We start from the raw sequence: 23,417 nt of genomic DNA on the forward strand, positions 1-23,417 counted from the left end.
AAATGGTAGTAAATTGGCTAATTTTGAAAACATAAGGTAGCAAATTGTCGGTGAGCAGTGGCCTGTTGGTTAGCTAGCTTAACTAACACTGTGGAGGTCACCGGTTCAAATCTCACTGACATCAGAGATGGGGTGGGGTGGGGAGTTACATTGTCGTCCAGAGTAAAAAAAAAAAAAAAAAAAAAGGTAGCAAATTGATAAAAATAATACATAGGGTAACAAATTGGCTAATTGTGAAAACCTAGGGCAACAAATTGGCTAAAACCTAAGGTAGCAAATTAGCTATTTAGAGTATCTCCAACAACTTTCCTATATATGGACTCAAAAGTTGAAATCTCTGTAATTTTTATTTCGTAATTCCAAAAATTTTTCTGTCATATTCTCTATAATTTATTATTCATAATTAAAAATAGTAATTTTTAAATTTAAAAAACATATTCAAATAATTAATTATGAAAATTAATATAATTTGGAAATAGAAGAGAGAAAAGAGTTAAACATTCCAAAAATTTGATTCCCTATAATTTTAGAGTTTGCTATGAATATAGAGACATGTATAAGGAACCCGTTGGAGCAAGAAAAATGCATATTTTCCACTCTAAGGAAAAAAAGAGTAATCTGTTTTAGAGAAACGGGAATTGGGAGAAAATCGTTGTGTATTCTCATCGATAATAAGGGTTTCTTTATAGAGAGGATTACAAGGCATAGTATATGAATCATACAAGGAAAGGTAATCATACATTAAATAGGAATCTCTAAGATTCTCCGAGATTATCTAATTAACCATATTACCACTAGGTCAAGTAACCTAGGGCTTGGACCAGACACAAAATAGAGATTTACTTGAACACTCCCCCTTGTGTAGCCCAAACGCAGTGCTTCTCTTGTTGCCTCGCTAAAAACCTTGCCGAGTAACAAAAATCTAGTGGGACAAAAATAATCTCGGTTGAATGCGAAAAAGAGCACAACACACCCTTCACGTTTCAAGATCAACATGTAGACATCTCCCCATGATGTATGTGTCTCCCCCTGATGGCTATGATCATGGGAGTTCAGATAATTTCCGCAAACCAATGCTTGCAACATTCTTCTCGAACGTGGATTTGGGCAATGACTTAGTGAATAAATTTGCCACATTGTCCTCATATCGAACCTGGTTCACTTTGATCTTGAGGAGCTTCTGTTGTTGCTGATTGTATAAGAACTTAGACGATATGTGCTTTGTGTTGTCGCCTTTGATGTAGCCATGCATCATTTGCTCAATGCAAGCAGCATTATCCTCATAAATGCTAATAGGCTCATCTATGGTGGATTCCAAACAACAATTACTTCGAACATGTGTAACTATGGATCTAAGCCATATACATTCACAAACTGCTTCGTGAAGAGCAATAATCTCTGCATGATTCGAAGAAGTAGTGACTAAGGTCTGTTTAGTAGACCTCCAAGATATCGCGTTCTTACCTATGGTGAATACATAATCAGTTTAGGAACGACCTTTGTGCGGGTCAGAGAGGTACCCAGCATCAACAAAACCTTCCAAAATACTTATGTCGTTTTGGGATGGGGAGAGAGAACGCATACCACTTTTGGTGGCGTTCTTGACATATGATGGGTCCCAATCCATTGATCGTCTCTCTGTAAGGATAGAACAAGACCATATCAATGGTACCACCTAGGTATCGAAAGATATCTTTAACACTAGTCCAATGGCATCGTGTCGCCACAGAGCTATATCTAGCTAACAAGTTCACAGCAAATGAGATGTCTGGTCTTGTGCATTGTGCTAAGTACAATAATGCGCCTATTGCAATTAGGTAGGGCACTTCTGCCTCTAGCACTTCTTCGTCATCATCTTTTGGATGGAATGGATCCTTCTTTGGATCAAGACTACGGACGACCATTAGAGTGCTTGAAGGCTTAATTTTGTCAGTGTTAAAACACCTAAGCATCTTTTGGGTATAAGCTGATTGATGAATCAGGATACCATCTTCACTGTACTCAAGTTCCAAACCGAGGAAAAATCGTGCTTTCCCAAGATATTTCATCTTAAACTCGGATTTCAAGTGTTCAGCGGTTTCCCTTAACTCTTTAAGGATGCCAATATGTTCATGTCATCGACATAAACCGCTACTATTGCAAATCCAGAACTTGTCCTTTTTATGAACACACATGGGCATAGTTCATTGTTGACATATCCCTTACAAATCAAGTAGTCACTTAGACGGTTATACCACATCCGTCCGGATTGTTTCAATCCATATGGTGAGCGTTTCAATCTAATCGCAAACGCACTCCGTGGTTTAGAGCCACTTGATTTGGGTAACTGAAGTCCATCTAGGATCTTCATGTATATCTCTGTATCTAGATCCCCATATAGATACATAGTAACCACATCCATAAGCTGCATGTTCAGTTTTTCAGAAACTACCAAACTGATAAGATAGCGGAACGTAATAACGTCCATTACGGGAGAGTAGGTCTCCTCGCAGTCAATTCCAGGGCGTTGTGAGAAGCCTTGAGCCACATGGCGAGCTTTATACCTTACAATCTCATTTCTCTCATTACGCTTTCTAACGAATACCTATTTATGACCAACTGGTTTAGTGTTGGGTGGTATTGGCACAACAGGCCCGAATACCTTTCTCTTCGCTAAAGAATCAAGTTCTGCCTAGATCTCATCTTTCCATTTTGGCTAATCAGCTCTACGTTGACATTCATCAACGGAGCGTGGTTCGATGTCATCGGTCTCAATAATCTCACGCTCCACTGAATACGCAAATATATTATCAAGGATGATGGAGTTTCTTTCCCACCTCCCATGTACACTAGTGTAATTTACAGAGATCTCTACGTTCTCAGGGATAGGTTCTGACATTGAGGTGTACCCCAATGATGTCTCTTGGACGTAACCATAATCTGGAACATTCTCATGGGACGGATTTTGAGTATTGATGATCAAATGATTTGTTTGTGCTTCATTCGCTCTCTTTCTAGGGCGAGTATCCTTCGAACCAATTGGTCTACCGCGCTTCCTTGAGGGACCTGCAGCCATAGACGCCACATCACTGCCAATATGGGCAGTGACGCCATCTCCTGGTACCTCAGGAGCGGCGATACGTCCAGTATTTGGGACGTCAATCCTTGCAGGCACGTTTGCAGCAGGTATGTGTGATGTCGTCACTTTGGCAACATCAGAAGACACATCAGGCAGAGTGTCCACTACGTTTTGGAGCTCGATAATTTGTCGCACTTCAAGTTTGGATGGTGCGGTACGGGTATCGAGATGAGACATGGTGGGGACAAACCACGACAATTCCTGTCGTTCCTGTTGAATATCTGTGTTCTTATCTCCCCCTAACGAAGGGAAGACTGTCTCATCAAAGTGACAATCCGCAAATCTAGCAGTAAAGAGATCGTCTGTCAAGGGTTCAAGGTAGCGGATGATAGTTGGAGATTCATATCCAACATAGATGCCAATTCGTCTCTGTGGACCCATCTTAGTACACTGTGGCGGCGTAATAGGCACATAAATGGCACCCAAAAATGCGTAAGTGTGAGATATCAAGCTCGTACCCAGTCACCAGCTGTAACGTAGAATAAGGTTGGGTGACAGTGGGTCGTAGACAAATTAGCGTTGATGCGTGCAATATTGCATATCCCCAATCGAAACAAGGAGATTGGTGCGCATAACCAATGTTCGTGCTATCATTTGTAGTGGTTTGATAGCGGCTTTCGGGGGACCATTTTGGGTATGAACATGGGGAACTAGATGCTCCACATCAATCCCTAGTGACATGCAATAGTCATCGAACATTTTCGATGTAAACTCCCCAGACGGATAATTGGATGGTCTGGGTAGTGAGCCCGTAGACGGATAATCTGGGTGAGGAATTTAGCATAAGCAACATTTCTAGTGGACAACAGTGCGACATGTGAACAGCGTGTCGACACATCAACCAATATCGATCATAAAGTATTTAAAAGGTCCGCATGATGGTTGAATTTGTCCACAGATATCCCCTTGGATTCTCTGTAAGAACAAAATAAGTATTTTGGGATCCTTTGTGTAGGACGGTCTCGGTCCTAATTTCCCTAAGGAGCAGGCTTTGCAAAATGAGCGAGGGGCCTTAGAAGCAACCAATGAGGATTTTGGTTGGGCATGAGCGTATGTAGCGCTATTAGAAGCAAAATGTGTGACTACATCACCCATCAGGGCAACTCCAACCATTGGGTGCCATACCAGAACTGGGCTGAAAATGAGACTTTTCATCTCCAACGGGCCAATTTAGGGGGATCTGGTTCTGGAATTATAGCACTTGGCCCTAAACCAAGTCTCATATATGAGACTTTTTCAGAACCGAGACCCGTGTACAGTGTATTGGGGCCACAAGTTGGGTTGTGGCAGCCCAAGGCCGGACGAAACGCGCGAGAGAAGAAGAAGATAGTGACGCGCTGGGCTGGAGGGAAGAAAAGGGATGAACGCGCGCGTGGTGCGCTGGAGGAAGAAGAAGACTGCAAATCAGCTGCTGCTGTGGGCCCCGCCTGACGAAGCTGTCCCCTGCCGACCGTTTTGTACTGTGCAACGGTCACGAGAACGACGGCTCAGATCTGTCCATTTTGAATATGGACCGCTCTGATGTCGTCCCAATATTTTTAATTTTTTTTTTACTATAACGGTTATATATTTAATCCAAGGGGTCAGATTGGAGGAGAAAAAATGATCAATGGCTCTTGTTAAATTGAGGATGATTAATTCCATTTTTAACCGAAAAATAAAATAAAAATTATCAGAAAATAGGGAAAAAAAAATATACCCGTTGGAATAGTAAATATTAGGAAATTCTATAAATACCAATTCATTCTTTCCTAATTCCTCACACCAAACATCCTCCATTTCCTTCAAAATTATTCATTTATTTTGCCATATTGTTGTTCTTAAATTTTGTTTATCTTGGAAAAAATGGCTCCTAGAAAGGATTCTTGGAGGCACAATGAAGAAGTTATTCTTTGCCAAGCTTGGATCACCGTTGGTGGTGATGGTGCTGTCGGAACCGATCAAACGTCGGATTTATTATGGAATCGTATTGCGGAGGAGTACAATGCACACAAACCGACGGATTGTGTAACTAGAACACCTTCTAGTTGTAAGGCTCGTTGGAAAAAAATCAATCCAGCATGTATGAAGTGGCGGCAAGCTCTTAACAAGGTCGAGACTTTTCAACGACGAAGCGGTGAAAATATGGAGGACGAGGTAATTTATTTATTTGTCATGTAGTTGTTAAAAATAAATATTGTTATATAGTTTATTACTTGATTTATATTAAGCTATCTTTTTTTGTTCTAATATTTTATTTACTTAATATTGTATGTAGCTCATGAATGTTAAGTCGACATACTACGACATGGAAGGTAAAGATTTCTTGTTTGAGCATTGTTGGGTTTACTTGAAAAATACAGAAAAATTTGGTCATATGCCAACAATGGAAAATACCAACCACAGTGTTCGTACTCCTATCGACTTGGATGACAGTGGAACACTGACAAATGAGGAGGGTGCCACTTCATCAAGGAAGGCACGTCCTAAAGGACAGAAAGCTCAGAAGCTAGCTAAGAAAAAAGGCTCCCAACAGGATGCGGGTGACCTACGAAAGCAAATGCAACAATTTCAAGAACAATGCGAGCGTGAGTACCAACAAAGGCAACAACAATTCGAGGAAGGTCAACTAATTGAGCAACGCGCTGAAGATGCCCGCACGATGATGGTGGATCCATCAATATTTACTCCAAGAAAGAGGAGTTATTGGGAGAGGAAGCAACAACAGATAATTGATAAGGAGGCAGGAAACTCAAGCATCCCAGAACAATCTCAAGATCCTACACCCCCGGAAGGAGACGACACAAGCTTAGCCACTTATGATCCAGTTCATGAGACATCTTGGATGTAATCAATATTAATTTATATTATTGTGGTTGTTGTTGCTATTTGTTAATTGCTTTGATTTATTTGTGTTTTAAGTTATGAAAATAAAAATTATCTTATTGAGTAGATCATCTTCGTAATAAAGCATTGAACTTTTTATTTTCATAATAAAGCATGAGCCAATTGAGTAAAAGCACACCATACAAAGTAAAAGCACACCACACAAAGTAAAAACACACCACACAACAATACAACCAAACTAGGTCATGTCCACTTATCATGACAACATGGCCACTTATTGAAAGCAATAAATTAAAAACTCCTCACTGGCGGTTTTGATCAGCTTGTAGCTTCATGGTCCATAGGTGATCGACTAGATCGTCTTGGAGGTTTTTATTCATCACTGGACATCTAACCTTCCTATAACGACGCAAGAATTGATTTAGTTGTTGCGGATTGCGATCAACATCTGTGTCAATTACTGGTCTGGCATATATCTCTGCTTTTCTTGGTCTGGTTGGGATATCATCCGGATCAAATGGCTCTGCTGCATCTTCATCATGTTCATCTTCAACAATCATATTGTGCAAGATAATACACGTCATCATGATGTATTGAAGGTTCTCTTTACTCCACCCACGAGCTGGTCCTCTTATGATTGCCCAACGAGCTTGGAGAATACCAAATGCTCTCTCCACATCTTTTCTGTATGCTTCCTGCATCCTTGTGAAATGTTGTGTCTGCGGACTCCTTGGGTTTCTAATTGCTTGTACGAATGACCCCCATTTAGGATATATGCCATCAACTAGGTAATAAGTTTGGCCATAGTGCCTATTACTTACCTGGTAGCTCACTTCAGGGGTTTCACCAAGGCAGGCCTCATTGAACAACGGTGAACATCCAAGGACGTTAATATCATTCAGGAAACCTGGAAGTCCGAAGAAGGCGTGCCAAATCCAAGTATCGTAAGAGGCCACGGCTTCCAAGATGATTGTCGGCTTCCCCTTGTAGCCAGTATACTGCCCTGCCCATCCGCTGGGGCAATTTTTCCACTGCCAATGCATACAATCAAGGCTCCCGATCATCCCCGGGAATCCCCTTTCTGCAGCTTTGTCTAGTAGCCGTCGCAAATCTGCCGGTGTTGGTTGGCGGAGGTAAGTCTCATGGTACACATTCCAGATTGCTTTCGTGAAGTGCTCAAAAATCTCAATAGCAGTGGACTTCGCAATGTCTAGGTAATCATCGCAGAAGTCAGCTGTGATGCCATACGCGAGCATCCTCATGGCGCATGTAAGCTTTTGCTCAGTGGACAAGCTGACTCTCCCAGTAGCATCTCTTGTCTGAACAAAATATGGGTCGTAGTTGGCCACATCGCGCATCATCCTGTCAAAGACCCAAGGTTGCATTCTATATCGCCTACGAAATATGTTTGGTTCATACCTGCACGGATCCGTGAAGTATTGAGCTTTGAGTCGAAGATCCATAATCTCTCAATCCCTAGCCTTATAAGTACGACCTTCTGAGGAACCACCCCATTGTGAATCCTCATTTTCCAGCTCTTGGATTTGCAAGGCAGCGGCAGACATCATCATGGCTCTTCGACGGTTTCTCGTCACGGCCTCTTCTTGATCTTTCTGCAACCATTTCGTCAAACGATTCATTGAAGAAATGGTTTGACAAAATCGAAACGAAAAGAATATGGAGATTTGTAGGCTTCAGATATGAGAAGGTTTGTGAATTTGTGAGAGATGAGGATGACAATGACCTCATATTTATGGACGGTTTGCAATGATAACTATTGTCATAAGATATGACACGTGGCGGTCAAAGACTCAACCGAAATTTGGACGGCCAATTAGGGATTGACACGTGGCTCATGAAATCACATCCAAATTCGGTTGTTTGTCATATATGCCGACACAACACATCAAAATATCTTCTAAATAGTTCGCTTGTTTGTCATACATGCCGACACAACACGACAAAAATATTTATTATGAATTTAAAAAAAAAAAAATTTAAATGATAAGAATAATTTTTACATTTTATGATAAAAATTAAAATTAAGATTTTTACCTTATTTAATTAAATTAACATATTTTTAATATAATATTCATAAACATTAAAATCATATACTATTTTAATCAAGAATAGTGAAAATAGCACCCCCATATAGCACCTCATTGTTGGAGATGAGAATGAGTCTTATATGAATAGTACAACAAGGGGGTGCTAAAATGAGAATAGCACCCCCAAATAGAACCTCCTTGTTGGAGTTGCCCTCATGAGGGCAGTAGTGAAACCCTTTGATCCTCTTTTAAAAAAAAAATGAAAAAGAAAAAGAAAAATCACTTTTATTCTCTAAAAGGATAAGAATGGAAAGTGTGGTTTGGTTGATTCGAATACTTAACCCCTATACTAAAGCACCAAAAACGACGGAAGAAACTGCCATTCAAACCCTAGGCAGCTAGTCAGATCGATCGGGAGGCTGAAAACTAACTTGCCGCCAAAGGACAGTGCTTCATCCATCCATGAAGAAAACCAAGATCCACCTATCTAATACTAACATTCTCCATCTTCCGGATCACATAATCGTGGAAATTTTCGGCAAACTCCCAACCAAAACACTTGTCCTCTGCAGGTTTGTGTGCAAAGCCCTGGCTTTATTTCTTCAAAGATCCTCACTTCACGAAAGAACTATTTTCAAGAACACCCTCGCAATCATCTTGCGTTTTGGTCCATGAGTACTACTCTCGAAGCACCAAAAACCCTAATTGGAGGGTTTACTTCTTGGTTGATTTCGACAAGGCCTGGATGAGGAGCTCGAATAATGTGGTAATGAAGCTTCCTGAAGATCTAGAGGTCAAGTATTGTGTAGAAGTTGAGGGTTCCTGCAACGGACTCCTCTACATATCCAGTCCCATTACTTGTGTCCTTGCTTCTTCCCGAGCCTACTAAAAATGAGAAAATCGTTATTCCATATGTCTCAGGTTTCGGATTTAGTCCCGTCAGCAATATCTATAAAGAACTGTTTATCTATACAGTTCGTGGATCTGACGTAGGGGAGGTAATGGTTCTGACTCTCTTCTCATCTGGTATGTGGAGAAGCGTTGGAAGTTCTGTACACCCTAAGCGGAAAATTCAACCATACATGACTTATCTGAATGGATGTCTTCATTGGGCTGTCCCGAGTAATGGTTCGATCACTTTTGATACGTGCCTTTGACCTTGAAACCGAGCATTTCCAAGAGTTACCACTTTTTGCTTTGAAACAATCTAATTATCAGTTCACCCTTGGAGTTTTGGGAGGTTGCCTCTCCCTAATGGGTTGGACAACACGAAGTAATTATACTAGAAATTGATGGGTGATGAAAGATTATGACGTTAAGGGGTCTTGGACCAAAGAGTATGAAATTACTGGCGTGGAAATTTTGTACACTACACGAAGTATACAAAGGAGGAGGGAATATTGCTGTTACATAGAGATAAATTCTGGGGCTTAATCTCCTGGACAGAACGGCCTTGAGAGGGTTAAGGTGGAGGGGATGCCATCAGTGATTCAGGGGGCATGTTACTATGTTCCAAACTTCCTTCCGCTTGAAGGTATGATGATTGTCAAACCCTGCTTATCAATATATTGTTTTGATGTTTAGTGGTCTTGACACCTTCTCATGTTTGAAACTAAGATAACTACTTGATGATGAAGAAGTAATTATACTAGAAATAGATGTACATGGTGACATAAATACTAGAGGATTCATATTTTACTTTTTTACTAAATTATGTATATGTATAATGAAGAGAGAAATAGATAGTCTACTGTAGTGCACCAAATATATACATAACAATATATTTTTGCAAAATTTTCAAAGATGCATTATTAAATGCATTCAAACTTCGTTCCACTTAGTTATATCATTACTGGTTAGAGATTGAAGGTACAATAATTGTCAAACCTTGCTTATGAATCTATTGTTATGATAACTACTTGATGAAAGTGTAATACTAGAACTAGATGTGGTGACATAAATACTAGAGGGTTCATATTTTACTTCTTTACCATATAATATATATGTATAATGAAGACAGAAATAGATAGTCTACTGTAGTACAACAAATATATACATAACAATATATCTCTGCAAAATTTTCAAGGATATATTATTAAATGCATTCAAACTTCTTTTCGCTTAATAATACCATTACTGATTAGAGCTTGAAGGTACGATAATTGTCGAACCTTGCTTGTCAATCTATTGTTATGATGTTTAGTGGTCTTGGCACCTTTTCATGTTTGAAACTAATTAGATAACTACTTGATGAAGAGGTAATACTAGAACTAGCGTGGTGACATAAATACTAGAGGGTTCATGTCTTACCATTTTACCAAATTGTGTATATGTATAATGAGGAGAGAAATAAATAGTCTACTGTAGTACAACAAATAGATACATAACACAATTTATCGTTTCAAGGATACATTATTAAATACATTCAAACTTCATTCCGCTTAATATTCTTAATAATATCATTACTGGTTAGAGCTTGAGTTACGATAATGATCGAACCTTGCTTATCAATCTATTGTTATGATGTATAGTGGTCTTAACACCTTTTCAATGTTTGAATCTAAGATAACTAGCTACTTGATGAAAGTAATACTAGAACTAGCATGGTGACATAAATACTAGATAATTCATATATTACTATTTTACCAAATTTTGTATATGTAAAATGAAGAGAGAAATAAATAGTCTGCTGTAGTAACCAAATATATACATAACAATAAATCATCATTGCAAAATTTTCAAGGATACATCAAAATATTAAATGCATTCAAACAACTACTTTCCTATGTATCTAAACCAGGGCAAGACTTTAGATAAGTTGTTGCATGCCACAGGAAACAACAAAGAACATAGTTGCACTCCGTTATGGTAGTCATGAATATGTAAAGGGATGATAAATATCCAGAAAAACTAGTATTCACAAACGAGAAAAGAAAAGAAAAAAGATATACTCATATGTAAGAAGTAAAACAATCCACATACTCTTGTTAGAGTAGAAAGTAAACAAAATTACTCATAAAAAATATTTGATGATTTAGTCAAGAAAAAAGTTTAATAAAAGATTGTACATCTGGTACTTGTTTCAAGTTTTACTAAATTTCATTCAAGTGCGACTTATCTCAAAAAAAAATGTCTGTGTGTACTCTAATCCAAATAAGAATTTCATTTTCCCCTTTACACTACTATAGGTGTCCATTGCAATGATTTTGGTTTATTTACCATAATAAAATTATACCAACTGCGCCTCTAGACTCTTGGATTATAACCAGGGCCCCTGACCCACTCTACCAAACCCAGCCCTTTGCCCTAGCATCTACTATAAAAGGGACATGATAGCGAACCATATTCTCATCAGTTTGCTGCTCATTTCCAACTTATTTGGTTCCAAGCTTTGGTGAGGTTAGTTTATTCTTTTATTGATGAGTAACAAAGTATGAATATATTGGTTCTGTTTTGCCTCTGCTTAATTTCAACTAATATAAATTTGGCTAGCTATTTTGTGCAATTTAAACAGTTTCTCCATATGTAAATTTTTCTTTATTTTAAAGAAGAATGAGTTTTTTTTTGCTCCAACAGATTCTCTATATTTATCCTTATTTTAGGGATAGTGATATGAGAGAATACAAAATTCTTAAATTTACAACAATCTCTAAATTTTTAGAAAAGAATTATGGAGATTGTAAAATAGGGAATCTATTAGAGTTGGAGCAGAAAAATTATGGAGATATTGATTTTTGCTTCCGTATAATACATAAATTATAGATAAACTGTTAGAGTTGATTTTAAATCTTTTTGCTTATGCAGGTGTATTAACAAAATGGAGGGCTTTAAGGGTAGACCACCATTGCGGCCACCACCATCACCATCCTCATCCATATGGTGTCACAATGAAATCCAGGGGACTGGAAACCCAATAGATAGAGCACTTGCTCAAACCCCAGAAACTCAGCAGCAAGTGCAGAATGTTGATCTTTTGGAGGTTTCACGAGTTGAAGTACCAGACTCTGCTCATGATAAGAAACTCAAAAGGTTTGATTATGATACGTAGTATATGTCTGTTTCTTCTTTTTCCCATATTAACAAAATATTACCGTTGAAACATATGCTATTTTCACTAATAGTTTGTCCTCCTATGTACGTACGTGCTCCTTTCGTTATTGCCTCCACTTATAATAAAAGTTACTAATTAGGTATAAAACCTCAAAAAGTTTGATACATAGTATGAGTATGTTTTTTCCTATATTAACAAAACATTACCATCGAAGCATAATGCTATTTTCTCTAATTGTTTGTCCTCCTATATAAGTACGTGCTCCTTTTGTTATTGCCTCCGTTTAAAATGAAAATACTAATTAGGTATAAAACTCAAAAATTTTGATTACCATACTACGTATGTAGACATGTAAATTGATCGAATTTTGATCTGTATCCGCTCCGGATCTATGGCTATTGAACGGGTTTTGATTGAAAATTTGATTTGTTGATCCATTAATGGTCGGATCCGTTAATCTGTTTATTTAACGGATTAAACACTGATTTAAGTTGATCCAATCCGTTAATTTTACGGTCTGTTTTTATAATAATTAAATATTATTTTATTAGCAGTAAAATATTATTATCTAAAATATTAAATATTAAATATTAAGAAATTTTTATTAGTTTTAAATATAAAATAATATTTTATATATATATATATATATATATATAACTTTTGCAGAAACCTAAATGGTCTTCTGAAGTAAGCTTCTAATATTGGTAATATGGGATAATTAAGGGCACTGTGAATATTGTGAATATGAAGTTGAAGCTTATTTATGTCTATGTTCTTTTGTTCTCTTATCCAAAAATATCAACGAAGTATTGTTTTAGAAATTTAGTATTTTGGTTACCTTAGTTTATAGTTCTAAGGAATATTTTGGTTATGAAATTCAACTTTTGGCTTTTGGCGATCCTCTTCATTTTATTTTAATATTTTATTAATGTTTTATGAAATATCGTGATAAAAATTTAATAATATTATTTAAAATTTTAAAAATATTTGTTATTATAAACGGATCGAATTAGCGAATTAGGTATCTGTTAATTCCGCTAGATACTGATTAAGATTGAGCTATCAGTAATCTACTGGGTTATTGGATCAGGTTGAGTTCAAAAAAATTATTAACAGATTCAGATCTAGATGGATCCGCTCCAAATCCAGTTCATTTACAGGTCTAGTAGTATGAATATTTTTTTTTTCTCTTTTTTTCCCTATATTTACAAATATTACACTATAATGCTGTTTTCACTAATAGTTTATCTTCCTACGTATGCACGTGCTCCTTTCGTTATTGCCTACGTTTAAAATGAAAATGCCAATTAGGTATAAAACCTCAAAAAGTTTGATACATAGTATGAGTATGTTTTTTCCTATATTAACAAAACATTACCATCGAAGCATAATGCTATTTTCTCTAATTGTTTGTCCTCCTATATAAGTACGTGCTCCTTTTGTTATTGCCTCCGTTTAAAATGAAAATACTAATTAGGTATAAAACTCAAAAATTTTGATTACCATACTACGTATGTAGACATGTAAATTGATCGAATTTTGATCTGTATCCGCTCCGGATCTATGGCTATTGAACGGGTTTTGATTGAAAATTTGATTTGTTGATCCATTAATGGTCGGATCCGTTAATCTGTTTATTTAACGGATTAAACACTGATTTAAGTTGATCCAATCCGTTAATTTTACGGTCTGTTTTTATAATAATTAAATATTATTTTATTAGCAGTAAAATATTATTATCTAAAATATTAAATATTAAATATTAAGAAATTTTTATTAGTTTTAAATATAAAATAATATTATATATATATATATATATATATATATATAACTTTTGCAGAAACCTAAATGGTCTTCTGAAGTAAGCTTCTAATATTGGTAATATGGGATAATTAAGGGCACTGTGAATATTGTGAATATGAAGTTGAAGCTTATTTATGTCTATGTTCTTTTGTTCTCTTATCCAAAAATATCAACGAAGTATTGTTTTAGAAATTTAGTATTTTGGTTACCTTAGTTTATAGTTCTAAGGAATATTTTGGTTATGAAATTCAACTTTTGGCTTTTGGCGATCCTCTTCATTTTATTTTAATATTTTATTAATGTTTTATGAAATATCGTGATAAAAATTTAATAATATTATTTAAAATTTTAAAAATATTTGTTATTATAAACGGATCGAATTAGCGAATTAGGTATCTGTTAATTCCGCTAGATACTGATTAAGATTGAGCTATCAGTAATCTACTGGGTTATTGGATCAGGTTGAGTTCAAAAAAATTGTTAACAGATTCAGATCTAGATGGATCCGCTCCAAATCCAGTTCATTTACAGGTCTAGTAGTATGAATATTTTTTTTTTCTCTTTTTTTCCCTATATTTACAAATATTACACTATAATGCTGTTTTCACTAATAGTTTATCTTCCTACGTATGCACGTGCTCCTTTCGTTATTGCCTACGTTTAAAATGAAAATGCCAATTAGGTATAAAACTAACAATGCCAATTAGGTTTAAAATGAACATGGTCAATTTTTTTTCCACTTAAAAACTAACAATGCTGTATTTTTCAAGACTTGCATATAAAGAAGATGCATATTAATTACGGTACGTATACACCTTCAAGATATGCATTTTCCTTACTGTTTTTACAACTTGTTAAGATGGATCTTGAGCTGTGTACAGGATTCTGGCTACCAGGGAGTATTCAAGGAGGTATCATATGAAACAATTCCAGCATATTGGGAAACTGGAAACAGAAAGCAAAGTGTTAGAGGTATTGTCTGTTATTACCGTCATTAATTTACTAGCCTCATACCCGTGTATTAGAACGTAGAGGTTTTCTTCTCACCTACTTCCTTAATTTTATGGTTTTTGTGTTTTTTTATTTACCATAATAACCTTGTTAGATAGTTTTATTATGATTTTTTATTTTTCTTCTAAAGGATATATATTGTGGACATTTCAAAATTTGGTGAAGCCTTTCACACCAACATTTGGCTTCCTTGTTAGTAGTGAAGATAAATGGGTTTGGTTTTGTGGTTTAAAATGAGTTTATGTTCATATAATTCAAAACTAATTGTACGTGATGATCACTTGCAGGCAGAAATAGCTCTCACGTCTCCAAGAATCCGATTCACACAACGGAAAAATATGTTGCTTCAAGCAGAAAATGATTCAATCAAGCAAAAGATTGCAACTTGTAGCGGAAAGCTTATGGTGCAACAAGGTATTCTCCCTCTATTCTAAGTTTCTAACAGGAAAAGGCAAGGCAAGTGAGCTTCTTTGGTACCGTTTCTTGTTTTTCAAATAATAATAATAATAATAATTAATTAATTTGACTAACGAAGATATAAACTGTTCTAAACTTGGATACGAAACAACTCCTAGCAAACTACTCAATATTTGTGTTAACATCGCTATTTGAATGCACTGCACAGCTGAACATGAAAAGTTGCAAAAGGAAGCAGATTCACTCAAGCAGCTCTTTCAGGTGATGAAGATGCAAGAAGCAGAGGCGGCTTTCAACCCTCTAGCCGGGCCTGGTCCAGCCCCACTGGGTTGTCAGGTTTTTGGTCCTAACTCTGAAGCAAATTATCAACCCTTCAACCCTCTGGAAGGACTGAGTTCGGAAACTGTTGATTTTGGCCAGTTTTATGAAACTGCTGCGGCTGATCAGTTCAATTTTGAACCGCCTGGGCTAGATGATCAGTTTAGCAGTGATCCTGTGGGGCTTAACCGCCAGTTGGATGAACCAGTTGGCTTCTCTGAGTTCACTGATGAACTGGCAGTGGTCGTCAGGCCCCACATCTTGGCTAACAAAGGTGCTGACCAAGTCGGAGCTGGGGCTGATCAGTCCATTGAAGGCATGAACTTAGATAGTTCCGATGGTTCTCAGAAGGCAGCTGGATCTTCCTCCGACCAGTTTATGTGAGCTTCCGACAAGTTCTTGTGTTTGATGCTTAAATTTGGACGTTTTGTTGTTGTCGTTGTTTTGATAATAATTAAACTCTATTGTGGCTGGGGTGGATTTTATTTCTCCTGAAGCATGTTCTTGCAAATAATTAAACTCTCCTGAGTTTTGATTTTCTTAGGCATGATCTAAAACTCTCTTGATATATGTGTCTCATTGCCTTTGAATTTGATTCAAATCCGAACCCTAGACAGATGAATTATAATCCTGCTAGGTTAGACCGCGTGGCTCTATATTCTTTTCTTTGGTATGAGTGTGTCATGTGAATCTCGATCATCATAAGTCTAATTTATAGAAGTCTATGATGCCATAACTTAAAATTAATAAAAATAAATAAAAAATAAAAAAAATAAAAATCTTCCTCAAGAGTTATGACTTATGACTATGATTTTATCCAAAACTATAGATTATAGCACATGATTTCTATCCATAATTCTTATATCTCACCAAATTTTTTCTTCCTCAAGCTATAGTTTCTATTCACTTCTCAAACTAACAGAACTTAAAAATCACAACGCATTTGTTTTTCTTTGAGAAGTCAGAAAACATTAAAATTCGCTTGAGGTTTCAGCGTTCTGTCAATTGGAACATGTTTACAAATGATGAACTTATGATGCAGGAGAATTTCAAGAAAAAATATTGTTAACAATGGTATCATGTTTCGGCATATCATTGCATTCCACGAGTGCTCTCATGGCACATTCTATCGTGTCAAACCATACACAGGTCAACTTCTATTCAAATTGTTATTTCAACATTGGTACAGTATGATCTTTAGAATATGTTCCAATCGATGGAATACTACAATTTCTCTCCGATTTTTTATAAGAAGTTTCAAAGTCAAAAAAAAAAATTCATGAAAACATTCCATTCAATATTTTAGTGTTCCACAAGTTCAGGCATCTTCTAAGAGCCAAGCTCTATTAATGCTAAGCTCATAACACGTGTGAATTTCATAATGATACATGAAATTCATAAGATAACTTCATGATCGACACGCCCAAATATGTCAAACTATGTTCATTCCTATTTTTATTCAAATTCTTCCATGCTATGAAGTTACACCAACATTTTCAATTAACATCACTCAGAAAAAAGAAAAAAAAAATGAATCCAATTTTGTTAATAAGTTTCCTAATTTTTGAATTTTGGAACAAAATTATACTTCTAGTGCCCAAAAAAAGTTTGATTTGTTTTTTTATTATGATAGATTGGATTTTCTAGACTCCTCAGATATGTTGATGTTTCTCCTCAGTAACAACTTAACATACACAACATACACGAGAACTATACTCGGTATTTTTTTTTTTTTAACAACTATAAATTATATGTTTATGTTTCCCAAGCAAAGTAAGAATTTGATAAATGTGAGAACCATACTCGTTAATTATTTTATTTTTTATTTTTCTATTGAACAATCATTATTTTATAGTCAAAATATTAATTTTATTCAACCATTTACCTGTTTATCCTTTATTATTTAATTTAAGTTTAAATTAGAGATATGATGTGCAAAACACTAAAATTTGATTATTATTTTTTTTAGTAGAAATAGGTCAGCCATTTGATACAATAAGAAAAAGAAATATTAAACAGTAACCTGCGCCGATGGAGCCGTTAGAAAGAGACACCGCTAAACGCAATACCACTCTACCTATTGGGTGAAACTCAGGGGTGAGTAAACTAATAAGAGATTGACAATAAAATTTTCTGCAACATCTATCGGTAGACTCACTGATAACCTTCGACCAATAAGCCCCGCAGTTCCTCACAGGTATCGATCCCAAGAAAAATAACCAATTAGATACCAAAACGAAAATAGTCATAGATCCCAAGTTTTTATAGAAAAATCATCAGGATCCCAAATCTGAAAGATGAACCCAATTACTTCAGCTCTAGTCCACCCAATAAGGCCTAAAACCAAGTCGGAAAAGTAGACTACGGCCCAAGGCCAATTAGAATTTCCTAGCAGCTAATCCAACAAAGCAGTTGCCTTTGCCGCCACTGCCACCGCACCAACTTGAAACCTTGCTTCTCGCCTACCAACGACACAGATCCATTAGGCCTCATCATCCTACCCTAAATTTTAGGGCTTAGGGTAGGGCCGGGCTGGGCTTTGACCAAGTCAACGAATTTTAGGGTTGGGCTGAGGCTTCAATATGTAAGCCCTTACCCGCCCTTAAGGCCCATTCCGTAAGGGCCGAAAGGGCTGGGCCAGGCATACCCTTTTAGATAGGGTCGGGCCGGGCTTTACTTAAAATGAACTCAAATTGGAAAAAAAAAAATTCTTCAATAAATGCAATTAAATAGAAGTCCCTTAAAACTTAAGAAAGTAGTATAAATACTATGAAGTCTAATGATATCAATTACATCAAGTGAAACTGAAACTTTCAATTACTTCTTGAGAAGAACAGAGATACAAAGAGCAGTCTGATACTATGATGATATCAATTATTTCTTCAAAAACCAAAAAATACAAAATAAATCATTCTTGTGGACTTGAAGATTCCTGCAATTATGTCAATGAACTTCCACCATATATGCTCTATTGTACTCAGAATTTCCTGCAATTCAATTAGACTGAACACACCAAATTAGACTAAACCACCAAAGAGCCCAATCTTTCCTCCTCTGTCAGAGTCTAAATATAGTCCATGAGAAAGTGAAAAGACCAAAAAGCATTTACAGTCTTTGGCAATTCAACTATAAGCATCACCACCCGCTCAAACTTAAGAGTTCTCTGTTTTAAAACAGAAAAGTTCACCCAAGACAGTCTTTACCCGGAACTGAAATATATAATTATCCTTCAAAAGAAACTACCTAGACAACAATTCCTTCACATTTGTATACAAAATTGGTTTCTTAATCACTTTCTAACTGTATTACTCTTAAGGAGTGATCAGTCTCTGACAAAATCCAAACAAAACAACATTCATTCACAACATTTATTCGCCCAAATATATTTACAAAACACTCAAATGCATAACAATATTTCAGGTTTCAGAGCTTCTTCCTACTTACTTTTCCTATTATCAATGGGCTCTCTGATAACATTCATAAAGATTCCTACCCAGTACCCATTGTTCCACTCCATACCTTGAATCATAACAAGGTAAAGACACAAGAATATGAATATGAATCATCCAAACAGAGTTCATGGTTTTGATTGCCTAAACATTTTAATCCAAGGCATTGGATTGTTCTGCAACACTGCTGCCTTGTATTATGATAATATAAGAAAGAACAAAAATAGATTGAAATAAAAAGTTTAAAACTCACCGCAGAGACCTACTTGAAGGGAAAGCCAATGAGGATGTGGAAAATGGAGATCGCCTAGGTTTGTTACCCTTCTGGCCATTTTTAGTACCATCCTGATCTAGAATTAACAGCATCGTCTTCGTCTTCCTCTTCATCCTCTTCAATTGATTTCTCATCTTGGTTAGCCAGTGGAGAAGTATCTTCTTCATCCTGCAAGACCATTTCCTCGAGCTGGAGGCGGAGGAAGCATCGATGCTGGAAGGAAGGCGGCATCGATGCTGGAGGCGGAGCCGGATTAGGGTTTTGGAAGAGAATGGGGAAGTGGAGAGTGGCGTCGTGGTCGTCTTCGACTCCTAAGCTGCTATAATTAAGAGTATAGGATATTAGGTTGAAGTTTGATGACCTAGACGGCTAGATAAGGATAAGGAGTCTTGGACTTGGACTAATAATCTGGGCAAAAATGGACCATTGGGCCTCAGACATTAATTGGATTTATCAAGGACATACCCATTTTCTAAAACTAATACATATTTTATTTTTTAATTTCTATGTAATAGAAAATAATAAAAATAAAATATAAATTTTAGGGCCGGGCCAGGCCAGGCTTCATTTACTTGACCCTTACCCTACCCTATTTGAAAAAGGGTCGGGCCGGGCCAAGCAGGCTTAGGGCCCAAGGGCCATATGATGAGGCCTAAGATCCATAGTGCTCGAAGAGGAGACTCTGACACCTGCATCATTAGGCAATCGGGCCAGGAAGAAGCCACCCACTACAACTCCTTGAAAAGAGACAAACCACAACTAACTCGAGCCAAACATCCGGCAACAACAACACCAGAAACATGCCGAAAAGAGATCAGGCTAAACCTTGACGACTATCAATAGTTTGAAGTGCCTCAGCCACTACCGAGATGACCCAAACCGCTAAAACCGCCATGGTAGAAGGCACCCAATCCCACTATCCCCAATAACCTATACCACCTTCAATCATTGCCCAATCCAGCCAATGAACTATCGGAGCTAGACGACCACCATCTAAGAAACACAACAACCCTTCAAAATCTCCAAACAAAACTAACCTTATGACTTCGAGAACGGCAAGGGTTATCAAATAAAGGCCGAAGCTTGAAGAAATCTCCATGAGAAGTTCAGGTCGCGGCGCCGCTACTCCCCCACCCTAGTAGAGAAAGCTTGGTCGATGATGTAAAGTAAAGGGTCTTTGACCAAAAGCCCCAAAATGAGCTAAAATTATCTCACTTACCCCAGCAACAGATTTTTATTCCCACTAACCCAATTTAAAGAGAAATGACAACTTTGCCCTTTACCTAATTAAAAAACTACATGATGCCACTATGTCCTCTCTCCTCTCTCCGCGCTGCCAGCAACCCCTCTCTCTCTCTCTCCCTCTGATCTACACCTCTGATTTCTCTCTCTGTCTCTCTGCGATCGCCGCGCTAGAGATGTAGTCTAAGCTTGAAGACGATGAATAAACTCCGATCAGAGCTCCAGCCACTCCGACGTTATCGTCGTCGTTCGATTGATCGCTGATCCCAAGCCTCTGCAGCCTCGCCTTCGTCGCTGTTATCGTTCCGGCACTCATCGTTCTAGCCCTGGAGGATTTAAGAGTAGTTGCCCAGCCCCACCATGGTCGCCGCTAGACAGAGCCTAAGTTTCAGTGATTACAATCGCCGGTGTTATCTTCCTCACCGGCGAACTTTTCTGGCATGAGATAATACCTGATCATCCTCGTCAAGTAGCTCATCATGGTCTGGGGAATTTCGTTACCATCATCTCTGGCGAAGACATTGTTTCAAAGGGATTGGGCAGCAGGGAAGGTTTGAAGGAAGTCGCTTCAGCTGGGTTTGTTAATATAGCTTTGCATTGTTGATTTCTGAGGTTAATATTCTTCTTTGGATTGTTATAATCTTCGAAAGCTAGTGGTCTGATGAGGGATGAGACTTAGGTTGATGATGAAGTCTGGTGGTTTTTAGGAGTAAAGCAACTAGAAAGAAAGAGAGAAACTATAGATGAGAGTACCAAAGGCAGAGTAGTACTAAGTACTGCAATTTGGGAGTTGGGAATCGGCTTTCTCGGTTCGGTGCCCAAATCAATTTCTTTCATTCTTTTTTTTTTTGGGTAAAATGGGGGCAGAAGGTCAAGAAGGAATGAAACAGGGGAAAAAAAAAGTTTTATTGAGGGGTAATACATGTTTATTGGAAGGCAATAGAGGTCTGTTAAATGTCTATTGGGGGGCAATAGACGTTTTGAATTGATGTAATTTTCTCTTGTTTTTTCTTTAATCAAAGTTTTATTTGTCTAATTTGAGGAAGATTAGTTCTCATTCCAGCGACCAAAAATTCTATTGGGAGGCAATAAACGTCTATTAGGGGGCAGTAGACCTTTATTGCCCTTCTATTGAGGGAGGTCTATTGCCCTTCTATCAAGGGGCTATAGAGGTTTTCAGAAAATTCTGGTGGGCGACGGTAGGTGACCGGATTTCGGCGAAAGTTGGCTGGAATTGGGCAAACGTTGGCCGAAATCCGGTGAAGTCTCCTATGGTTTCTCTCTCGTCCATTTTCTCTTTCTCTCTAGTAACAAAGGGGTGAGGGTAAAATGGTATTAAAAAAATTAAAAAAAAAAAAAAACTTAATGGAGTATTAGGGAAGACCTCCTTAGAGTGTTTTGGGTAAGAGAGAATTAAAAAAACTTAATGGGGTAAGCGGGAAAAAAATTCCAGAAATGGGGTAAATGGACAAAAACCCTAAAGTAAATGGAAAAAGAAAACATAAAGGAAGAAGAATAGAAATTCTAAAATTTGATAAATGGATGCACCTAGAGCACAAAGTAATAAAATAAGAGACAAATTTTTTGGGTCCAAATAAAAGATGCTCTCACCTCTCGTTCTTTTGAATGCGACCACCAAGGCTGGTCCTTGGCGTAGGCTCTGTAAAGAAAACCTTGGCCAAGTCGCTAGGTTTTTTCTTCTCTTTCATGTAAAGAAATCTCTACGCTTGAACGACCCCACAATTCAAAACTCCTATTCACGATGACATTGGTAGAAGCAATGAATGCTCGTATTCCTTTGGCCCGGGTGGTGATGGAGGATGGAGCTTCGGTCAATCTATGTCCAGGAGGTAAAACCACCGTCATTCAAACGACTTAATCGTTCATGATCGAGTGGCTCCTTACTCATAAGGAGTACAACAAAAGTCATTTCAAGCTTGTTTCAATCAATATTAGCGCATTCCAAATAAAGTTCGAGTATAGGAGTAAGGGAGATTTTTTCTGATACCTATCAAAACCAAGCAGGACAAGGCAAAGGTTATGAGACCTAAGAGTTTTGAGAATGCACATATTATGCTACCGGATTATGATGTGGTGGTTAGTATCCTAGAGGCTCTAAGATGGTGTTTTCATTATTGGATCAAATTAAATAAGCATTCCTCCTCTATATGCGACACGTGAAACTGCAACAACCATTGTTTCTATTCCGGGAGATCAGTTCATAGAAATGCATGGATCCAAAGGTGTTGGATATTAGGTTTATTAAGGTTAGGATTAACCATGCCAACCCTATCCTATAATGAAAGAACTAAAGGAAATAGAGAGAAAATGAAAGACAACAGAAAATTTGAAGAAGAAAATGGGGCTTCATCATCTATAGAGATGAGTTCATACAGGTACTTATAGTTAGCTAAGGAGTTGCTAATGACTTACATGTGGCATAGCTAACAACTAAAATAGCTTAATCAACAAGTGATTACCACATACAGCAACAAAGAAATTATTGAATGAACTAGTAACTCTAACACCCCTCCTCAGCTTGATGGGAGATCTAGAACATCAAGTTGTTGCACTGCTGATTGTTGCTTTGCTGAAGAGATCATGCTAGATACTTGCTTTAACCAGGAGGAATCAGTGGCAGTGAATGGCATAGCTTCAAAGGATAAGAGACCTGCCTACAGTTCAACATAGTAGTATCTAGAGGAGTTGCCATAAAGGTAGTCACTGGGGTAGAATTTACAAGGCCATTAACTTCAGATGTGGTAGTAGTAGATATACAAGGCATAATGGCCAATAACAGGGAACCAAGTAAGTCCATCGCAGCCTTGTTTGAAGTAGTAGGGGCAGCTGAAACAAAACC

At 37.3% G+C, this 23,417-nt stretch overlaps 3 protein-coding genes across 3 annotated transcripts; 2 read left to right on the top strand and 1 right to left on the bottom strand.

The window, feature by feature from the left end:
- Positions 1-4,963: 4,963 nt before the first annotated feature.
- On the top strand, positions 4,964-5,948 carry LOC112164085 (glutathione S-transferase T3-like). The gene is made up of 2 exons (XM_024300325.1): positions 4,964-5,254; positions 5,376-5,948. The coding sequence occupies exons 1-2, from the start codon at positions 4,964-4,966 to the stop codon at positions 5,946-5,948; spliced, it is 864 nt and encodes a 287-aa protein (XP_024156093.1).
- Positions 5,949-6,246: 298 nt separating this feature from the next.
- LOC112164086 (protein ALP1-like) lies at positions 6,247-7,407 on the bottom strand. The gene has a single exon (XM_024300326.1). The coding sequence runs from the start codon at positions 7,405-7,407 to the stop codon at positions 6,247-6,249; it is 1,161 nt and encodes a 386-aa protein (XP_024156094.1).
- Positions 7,408-9,337: 1,930 nt separating this feature from the next.
- On the top strand, positions 9,338-15,976 carry LOC121049276 (basic leucine zipper 2-like). The gene is made up of 5 exons (XM_040505984.1): positions 9,338-9,526; positions 11,797-12,021; positions 14,728-14,818; positions 15,145-15,271; positions 15,483-15,976. Exons 2-5 carry the CDS (start codon positions 11,810-11,812, stop codon positions 15,974-15,976), a joined length of 924 nt encoding a protein of 307 aa, XP_040361918.1. The 5' UTR covers positions 9,338-9,526; positions 11,797-11,809.
- Positions 15,977-23,417: the final 7,441 nt, after the last annotated feature.

This window comes from Rosa chinensis, chromosome 5, assembly GCF_002994745.2.
Source record: "Rosa chinensis cultivar Old Blush chromosome 5, RchiOBHm-V2, whole genome shotgun sequence".
Classification (NCBI taxonomy): Eukaryota; Viridiplantae; Streptophyta; class Magnoliopsida; order Rosales; family Rosaceae; genus Rosa; species Rosa chinensis.

Bases quoted from the DNA above. Each gene is read 5' to 3' on its own strand.
- LOC112164085 (XM_024300325.1), top strand. From the start codon at position 4,964: ATGGCTCCTAGAAAGGATTCTTGGAGGCACAATGAAGAAGTTATTCTT. The intron at 5,255-5,375 runs GTAATTTATTTA...TATTGTATGTAG, and splicing joins GTGAAAATATGGAGGACGAG to CTCATGAATGTTAAGTCGAC.
- LOC121049276 (XM_040505984.1), top strand. From the start codon at position 11,810: ATGGAGGGCTTTAAGGGTAGACCACCATTGCGGCCACCACCATCACCA. The intron at 14,819-15,144 runs GTATTGTCTGTT...GATCACTTGCAG, and splicing joins CAGAAAGCAAAGTGTTAGAG to GCAGAAATAGCTCTCACGTC. The intron at 15,272-15,482 runs GTATTCTCCCTC...TGCACTGCACAG, and splicing joins AAAGCTTATGGTGCAACAAG to CTGAACATGAAAAGTTGCAA.
- LOC112164086 (XM_024300326.1), bottom strand. From the start codon at position 7,407: ATGGATCTTCGACTCAAAGCTCAATACTTCACGGATCCGTGCAGGTAT.